Genomic DNA, 9,470 nt, shown 5'->3' with positions numbered 1-9,470 from the left:
TTGCTGTTCACGCCACATCATAGGAATGTCAAAACGAAATGAGTTTTTCTTACCCTTAAACCACAAACGAAGATCTTCCTCGCACCTTCTGCACACCTTGTGAGGAGCCCAAGGTTTGTCTTGATCCCCAAATTTCAATTTGAAATAAGCAAAATACACTTTCTTCACAAAATCACTTATGTTTCTTTGTTGACTTTTAACTATGTATTCACCACAAATAAAACAAAAGTTGTCCGGAGAAATAACACAACCTCTTTGAGCCATAATACAGAGCTAAAACACGAGCACAGTCACGTTTGAATGCAGGATGTAAACTGAGTGGCTTATACATCAACCAAGATCCTGAACTTATTTAGCATGTTGAGACATGATAAAATCTGACAGCATGCTTGTTTATACTCATTCCTGTTGCCCCAAAGAACATGTGCAAACATGCTCAACCGAGCTAGTAAGATTCCTCACCTTTCGCTACAAACAAAGTAAACGTATTGGGACATGATCGCCTGAGCTCCTCACACCGCCAAACCCACCCTACCAACCCGTTCCACTGCCCCCCCATCCCACCCATTTTCTATTTGTATTATTTTTTGATTCACTCTTATAAATATGATTTTAAAGTAAGAAATAATTTTTGAATATGGTTTTTAGAATCAACAATAGGATACCAGATTTCATGTTGAAGAGAAATTTCACGCAAAATTAAACTAAAAATATGAGTTTTGCAAAAAAAAATTAACGTGATGGATTTTTTTACTATTATTTCCGGTTTTAGTGAGTAAAAATCTATAAGAAACAGTAAAAATATCCTATGCACTTTTTTGGTTGCAGACCTGTGTAATCATTCGTAAATCTATCCCTCGCCGGTCACGGTAGCCGAGCGGTCTAAGGCATGTACTGTCTTTGCTCGCTTGGAAACCGGGATCGTGGTTTCGAATCTCACTCAGCGAATGGATGTTTAGTTTGTGTGTGTGCGTTTTTCTGTGTTTGTGTACTGGTAGAGGCCTTGCGACGAGCTGATCACCCGCCCAAGGTGTCCTATCGAATGTGTAAGATCTAGAAAAACCGAAGTGAACGGAGAAGTTCATGGAGGTAGGCCTAGACCCACTGGGGCTGTAGTGCCAAGTAACAAGAAACAACTGCACAATAGAATCAAACGCTGACCTCACATCTGATCACACCCCAGTTATAATTAGTTTGAGCACTATAGTTACAAAAAATCACTTCCTCATAAACTAACTACAAGAAATACCGACTGGACTTCCTTACAGAGACGCTTGGAAAGTAATGTAAACCTCAAACTGCGACTGAAATCTCCAGAAGACATTGATGAAGCAGTGCGGCACATCACCGGATTGGTGCAGGATGCTGCCTGAAAATCAACCCCGCAAAGCAGACAGACTGAAACAAACACCACGGACATACTTCGGTATATTCCTTTAGTTGCCGAAAATCGTCGAGCTAGTCGAATTTGGCAAAGGTCCCGAAACGTTGTGGATCAACATATCTACAGTAGACTAATCAGAGAACTAAAAAAGGCCCTTAGGGATGCTCAAAACAACACCTTCGAGCACTATATCACCAATCTCTCTGCGAACGGTCACACACTGTGGAAAGCGACACAAAAACTAAAAAGACCACAAGCGCATGTTCCTCCAATTCGAAAACCTAACAGGCAGTGGGCTCGTTCAGACAAAGAAAAAATTGACATATTTACTTCACACTTAACTGAAGTCTTCAAAACGGAACCAGATGACGAAGATGAAGAAATGGAAGACTCTCTCAATTTTCATTCATTCATTCATCAGTAATCTGTCAGACGACAGGTCCACAATCTCTTCCAAAACAGTTCCTCCACTTAATGCGATCTTCTGTTTTTGGAAAGAGACTATCCAGGAAAAGTGATAATGTGGTAGTTTTTCCATTTGCTTTCCACATCGCAGTACAGCAGCCGTTCAAACCACTCTGGTCACGCCTGTTGCTATACGAACTTGAACCATCTCGAGCGTCATTTGCTCTGTGCTTCAAGTCGCTGCTGATGACGCTGCTTCCGACATCAGTTTTCGGTGTCTCTCTTCGTCTGATGCCTACCCTTTGACCTGTCCAGCAAGGGAGGCCAGTAGCTACGCTGCCGCTGGTATAGCTCTCAGGGTCCTTAGCATACTCAAACCCCCTCACCACGATAAGGCGGAGACACCAACGAGGGGGACTCTCTCAATACCCCTTGCCAAATGTCTCTGCCCATAAAAGCTTTCTCTCCTAAGGAAGTCAAGGAAGAAACAAATCGACTCAACCCACGCAAAGTCCCAGGATATGACTTCATCACTGGACAGATATTAAAAGCACTTCCAAAAAAAAGCTATCGTTCTACTATGCAGCATATTCAATGCCATATTAAGGCTCTCCTACTTCCCTACAACTTGGAAATACGCCGAAATAATAATGATACACAAACCTGGAAAGCCCCCACAAGAACTATCGTCATATGGACCCATTAGTCGTCTACCTGTCACCAGTAAAGTTTTGGAAAGACTTTTCCTTCAAAGGATATATGCAGATCATGAGCTACCAACAATACTTCCCAATCATCAGTTCGGATTTCGCGAACGGCACTCTACAACCCATCAAGTTCACAGAATTGTAAATGAAATCTCCAGGAGTCTCGAGGAAAATAAATTTTGTAACGCTGCATTTCTTGATATATCCCAAACCTTCGACAAAATATGGCACCAAGGCTTACTCTTCAAATTAAAAATCTCACTGTCTCAAAATTATTATTTCCTTCTACAATAATACATTTCCAACTGAAACTTCTCCGTCAAGCATTCAGACTCACAATCCAATCTACGTATATCCCATCCGGAGTTCCACAAGGCAGTGTCCTGGGACCAATGCTATTTACGATCTACACAGCTGATATACCTGAAACCGAAAACACCAAGATAGCATCTTTCACTGATGACGTGGCTCTCGTTACTATTAGTGAAAACCCACTAACAGCGGCTCAAAACCTGCGAAATCACCTTAATTTGCTCAGCGACTGGTACACCACTTGGCGAACAAAGTTAATCAAAGGAAGCCTGTCCAGATAACATTCACCGCGGGACACGAAATGTGCCCACAAGTAACAATGAACAATGTGCAAATACCTACAGTCACAGAAACAGAGTATCTCGTCCTCCACCTCGATCAAAGGCTCACTTGGAGAAAACACATCCAAACTAAAAGAAAACAGCTTGACATGAAATATCGTCAAATGTATTGGCTTCTCAATAGAAAATCAAAGCTCTCTATGACTAACAAAATATTATTATACAAAGCTATATTGAAACCTATTTGGTCCTATGGTCTTCAACCCTGTGGATGTGCAAAGCCGTCGACAATCAATCTCATCCAGAGATTCCAATCAAAAACACTAGGGGCAATTGCAGACGCGTCATGGTGTGTGAGCAACCTTACACTCCATAACGACCTAAAGATACCCTTCGTCAAAAATGAAATACTAAGAATGGCTGAAAGGTACAAAAACCAAACTGTAAACCATGACAACTAATTAACAGAAGTGCTATACACCAACGGTCCAGTGACAAAAAGACTGAACAAAACATGGCCCCAGAACGTCATCAGTCAATGAAATAGACTACACGTAGGAGAAACATCACTGGATGTTTCCCTTGCAAGCCAACCACCTACAACACATTCACTTAATACTCTAAAATGATGTAGATTGTAAATAAGCATAATAAAGAATTATACATTTTCTTTCAGGTTTACGACCAAAATTTTGTGTTTTTTTCTCTCCAGTCTCGTGCGTGCTACCTACCTGCCCATCTCATCTTTCTTGATTGTATGATCCTAAAAATATTTGGTGACTGTAAGTTATACAACTTATCAAGGTGTCGTTCTCTTCAACCTCGTGTTCCTTTCTCCCTCTTAAGTCCAAATATTTTCCTGAGCACCCGGTTCTTAAACACGTCCAGTGTAAGTTATTCCCTTATTGTGAGAGACAAAGATTCATACCTATACAAAATAAGAAACAAAGTTATACGTACAGGGCTTTATATACCTATGTTTATGTTTTTATAAAGCAGACAGAAGGACAAATACTCCAGTTTGTTTTTCACTTACATAATTCTGTGACGTGCTGTCTGAAAGCAGGACTATAGGACATCCATCGCTGCGCAACGGACATTGAGAACGCACGCTACATAGGAAACTGCCTACGCAACAGAAGCAGAATTGTTGAATTCCCGCGGCAACGGATATTCCAGCTAACAGCGAAAGTGAACCTTTCGACAAGGTCGCCTCTATCCCGTCCGAGCGTAGGGTATAAGCGAAGAGCAGTTCAGAGGACCAAGTCAGTTCGTATCCGACTAGAGCAGGAGTCAGTCCAGCTTCGATGAACAAAGAACCAAGACACTCCACCGAGAACAGCGGTGTAGAGTGTATAACAGTTGACGAAGAAACGTCCGAAGGCGTTATAAGTCCGAGTGATTGTATTAGTGAGCGTAAAAAGTGATTGTCCAATAAACATATTCGTCTAATCCGAGACCCACATAAATTTCTTACCGCGTTATCTAGGAAACACATGACAGTTCTATGTGCTATATATTAGAGTTCATAGGATAATTTAACAGATTAACAACACTGTAAGAACGAGTAATAAGTAACAAACTTCACAGAATAATGTTTGACTAAAATGAAGAATAAATATCCCGGGAAGAGTGATAAATATTGAATTATTGAAATATGAACACACAGACGCAGAGAACAGCGAAACCCAATGCGGTGATAAAATGTGGCTTAAGAAGATTTAACTGATAATACCAAATTTTGTGGATTATTGGTAATTGAGTATAAACTCTTTTGGACTGAAAATATCGCGGTATATCGACTAAGAAACGCTGAGCTAAGATGTTGGATATTGTGAACAGAATGTTAACCGAGTAACAAAGTTAAATTTAAGCAATAACTTAAAAGAAATTTAAATAATTAAAAAATCAAATAAAGTTCGCAAAATACAAATTGATTTTGAAGATACTGTAATTAGAAAAAAGGACAAAAACCAGCCAGGGCGAGAAGCTAATCACTGATTAACATTTATTTCCAAGGTTAAGAATGCGTGAACATACACCTCCATTCCCCCAAAAGTCGTCATGTTGCAGTGTTTAATTATGCATAGGGACAGGTTTATTTTACATTTAACTTCATAAAATTCCAAATTAATTACAATTAATACAGCCATAATCATAGCTTTAGCGAACAATGAGCTTCCAATTTTCCACTGTGTTACGAGTTCTGAAAAGTGTACACGCTCCTGTGTTAAACTCCCTGGGTAACTCGTCCCTAGCAGAGATCCGAACTGGTACTCCCTGAATGCAAGTCATAAGTGTAATCATTTCGGTACACAATTTCCATTTAAATTCATACGTAGATCTTGGCTCCAATCAGTGTTGTTAATAAATCGTTTCTTCTAGCTACCACCAGAAGATGACTGCCACCAATATAGGCTGTGGCACCCACCTCCCTCCCCACTTCAGTGGGACTGTCCCAAAGGGCTGTGATACATGAACCCCAAGAGACGCTCCGTCATCCCTTCCCAACCCGGTGAGCCGGATTTTGGTCAGCTTATCTTTCACCCAGGGAGTGGGAATGCTAATGGACTTCCATTTGAAAGCGGCCCCTTGTAACTCTGTGCGCTAGGTACCAAATGTTCTTAGGAACTGGTCATACAAAGTAACCTTGATTAAGTTGCACACTTAATGAAATTATTTGCCACATCGAATGATATAAATTGGCCGATCACAGTGGCCACGTGTTCTAAGGCATGAACTAAATTCGCTCCCTTGAAAGCTGGGATTGTGGGTTCGAATCCCACTCAAAGCATGGATGTCTGAAATGTATGCCTTTTTTCTGTCTTGGTGTTGTTCTGCGTGTAGGTAGCAGCTTTGCGACGGGCTGATCCCCCGTCCAAGGAATCCAACCGACTGTGTACAAAGTGAAGAAACTGAGAAACGTCCAAGGCCCAATAAAAGGCTATAAAGCCATGAAAATGAGATAATTTGAGTTGAGACTTGCAGTGTCAAAATGTTCATTCATCTAGAAACAAGTGCAGTAATTTGGAGAGTGAGGACTAAGGCCCAAAACGATTTAAACAGTATATATAAACATGAACCCGAAAATTCTTAGGTAAGAAACTGGAGCCATTCAAATGTGTTCCACATGATCCCGGCATCGGTAGGATAACAGAACTTCAGCTACAAAAATAAGTTATGCTACGAAAATTTTAAATGTGGATTTATACAACCATATACCCACATGCCTTAATGATGCAGTGCTTAATTACAGTAGTTAATCGCAGGGACAACTTTGCCTTTTTACCTTCTTTTTCCTTGGCACTACAGCCCCAGTGGGCCTAGGCCTACCTCCATGAACTTCTCCGTTCACTTCGGTTTTTCTAGATCTTACACATGCGGTAGGACTCCTTGGGCGGGTGATCAGCTCGTCGCAAGGCCTCTACCTGTACATAAACACTGAAAAACGCACACACACGAACTAAACATCCATGCCCTGACTGGGATTCGAGCCCACGATCTCGGTTTCCAAGCGAGCGAAGACAGTACATGCTCGGCTACCGTGACCGGTCTTTTTACCTTTACCTTAAGAAAATTTTAAAGCAGATTTTCCCCCATACAACACGAAACACACAGCATTTAGAATGATGGTGAGTTGACTGTGTACACTAGCACGTAACATTAGACACTCATTTCCAGTAAAGTGTACAGTCAGTCAAGTGCTGTTGTAGTTACTTGACAATTGTATCGCGAGAACAGCAGATTTGCATTTAACATCTGAGGGAAGCCCGTGGCAATGGTGCAGAAGCTGAAGTTCTGCATGCGGAGTCTTCCGAAACCAAGCGCGCTTACCACCATCAGGAAGACTGGTACCGTTCGCCCTTCTGCAGTACAACGCCGAAGATGAAGAAAGGAAGGAGCAGTTGATGCGGAAGTGTGCATACGCAGACGCGTAAAGGGAAATTGCAGCACTAGCCAATGTTGGGAACCAGGTTCCAAATAAGTGGCGGATTCTCCATGAACATCTCTTGTACATTTGTGATTGCAGCGGGTACAAGTTCTATGTCCATTCGATTTGAACCAAGCCAAAAATTTTGTCACCTTCGACAATCTGGTGACGATCATTTCTTCAGCAGCAGCCTAATCAGGCTTCACAGGGTATGACATGCTAAATTTCCATAACATCTTGTGAGTTTTGGAAGGATGTGTCGTGACCCTCAGGCCCTATTTATGTGATTTTTGAACAGCATCCTCACCTATGGCTAGGTCTTCCTACTTAGTTCGTTAGTTAGTTAGCTGGTTGGTTAGTTAGTTGGTCAGGTACATATATATAGGTAGGTAACTGGCTGGTCAGGTGGTTGGGCGATTACTTAGTTTGTTTGTTACTTAGTTTTTAGTTGATTGGTTAGTTAGTTTGTTTTTTCGTTTGTTTCTTTGCTTGTTTGTTGGTTGATTGCTTATTGGATTGGTTGCTTGCTTGGTTGCTTGATTGCTTGGTTGGTTGTTTGGCTGGCTGGCTGGCTGGTTGTTTTGTACTATACATGAGTAGTCGTGGGTTTGGAACATGCAAATATTTCTTGTTAAGTGCGTCAGCAATTCTCATTTTAATGACTTCAGATTTCGTTACAACCTTACCCAAGGACCGTTAGATATGCGAGCAAGGAAACTCAATTTGAGAGCTAAATTACACAAGACGCAATGAAACAAGCCGAGCGAGAGAAACTGCCAGGAATGAGATGTGTTTGGTCAGAGTCCAAGAAGATGAGAAGAGCCCTTATGCCCTGATGATCACCGCCCGTCCCCCGTCCCTTGTTTCCAAGAGAATCTCATACAATCTGGTGTAGGAAGAAGGAGGAACATGTACGGCAGTGAATAACAGCGGCATGGCACAGACGGCGTTGGCAGGGTGCCCGCTCTTGAGAGAGGAACACTTGTTGCGAGAAGCTGTTCCACTCTTCCCTATCTTTCTTCTGTCACGTCAGAATCACTCACTGCTTATTATCAGAGTTCACATGACCCATATGAGGTTTCAACATTACGTATTATTAAATAACTTGAAGTTACAAACGTAGATACAGATGGACACTTGACACAATCAATTTCCCATTTCCCAAAAATGTCTTTGACCAACATAGAACCTTATTTTATATTAAAATCTGAATAGAAAAGAACGTGTCAGCCATTTAAAAGAACAACAGTTATGCAGATTTCATAGCTCAAACGTGGGTCTAGTACGAGGGAGATTCAGTAAATAAGTCACAAATAAATGTGAAAATGTAAAATATATGATACTGTAATATGAAAGGAAAAACTTGTATTTCTCGATATATCCTCCACCAACATTGATACACATGTCCCATCGCTCTATCACTGCATAGAAACCTGCAGCATAGAAGTCTTTTGACTGTTGTCTCAGCCACTTTTGCACTTCGTTTCAACCTCTACGTTATCTGCGAAAAGTTTGCCACCTAGATGCGAACCACTTTACGAGACAAACACTTCCCACCGAAAGCAGGAAAAATGTCTTTATGAACGTCCATTTCAATGAGTCATTTGTACACAAAAAGAAAACGCCAACAGAAAGCTGCTTTTCATTAGCACATTCCTCAAGCACGGGCGCCATTTTGACTACTGTCACCAGCCTCTGAACATGCGCATGCGCGTCTGCTACCTATACTGTCATGAAGTTAAACTGTGCTTTACCTAGTGATACAAGTAGGAGACTTATTACGTTCATTACTGTTGTTTTACTTCCATTTGTGATCTATTTACTGACTCTCCCTTGTATAGAACAATTCCATTGAATTTCAAAATGCACCTCAGGTTAAAACCCTGATATTTCTTGTTCTGGTTTTTGTTTGTTTGTTTTACGACTCTGTCAGTATCTACGCTATATGGTTCCACCATCAACTCCTTTTATTAAGCAAGTGGTCACTGAAATAGTTTTTCATCACTTCTTGTCACTAATCACAGGACGTCTACTATTGGTTAGCGTCCCAATCACAGCTTCGCCTCTGGGGAACTTCCCAGTGCGAAGGCTACGTATATAAGACCTCTAACCCCCAACCCACACCGCAAATAGGAGTTGAACGTACGTAGGTCATTAGTCCCGCGGGACCCGGACTGTTGTGGCGAGGCCCAGCAGCAATTCATCCGACTGGCCGTGCCCAATAGTCATTAACCTTGAATATAACAACTGCAAGGTTTACCGAAACGTTGCAAAGCCTTCAACATTTGACTCGGTCTAGTTTCAAAAGCCGAAGCCACATATGAAACTCCAGCTCCGAAACCAAAGGATTAGATCATATTTCTGTTGGAAAATCTTGAGTCTTATCGAGGACAGCTGTAACTTCATTGAGTCAGATTGGACTAAGCAAAGGATCCAGTCGATAACTATTA

At 41.4% G+C, this 9,470-nt stretch overlaps 2 protein-coding genes across 5 annotated transcripts in view; one reads left to right on the top strand and one right to left on the bottom strand.

Annotated features, from left to right (window-relative positions):
* The window catches only part of LOC111875422, a 202,396-nt gene that overhangs the window by 156,001 nt on the left and 36,925 nt on the right, over positions 1-9,470 (top strand). The gene's annotated exons all lie outside the window — the stretch shown is intronic.
* Positions 1-9,470, bottom strand: part of LOC111875421 — an 85,820-nt gene that overhangs the window by 49,940 nt on the left and 26,410 nt on the right. The window contains exon 1 of one of the 3 annotated variants that reach the window (XM_023871662.2): positions 54-319. The exons of the other annotated variants lie outside the window; for them this stretch is intronic. Coding sequence (XP_023727430.1) covers positions 54-264 — 211 coding nt within the window. The 5' untranslated portion in view covers positions 265-319. Of the gene's footprint in view, positions 1-53; positions 320-9,470 lie in introns of those variants that run through there. 3 annotated transcript variants of the gene reach the window in all.

The sequence above is a fragment of the Cryptotermes secundus genome, unplaced genomic scaffold (assembly GCF_002891405.2).
Source record: "Cryptotermes secundus unplaced genomic scaffold, Csec_1.0 scaffold115, whole genome shotgun sequence".
NCBI lineage: Eukaryota > Metazoa > Arthropoda > Insecta > Blattodea > Kalotermitidae > Cryptotermes > Cryptotermes secundus.
This window is presented reverse-complemented; position numbering and strand designations above follow the sequence as displayed.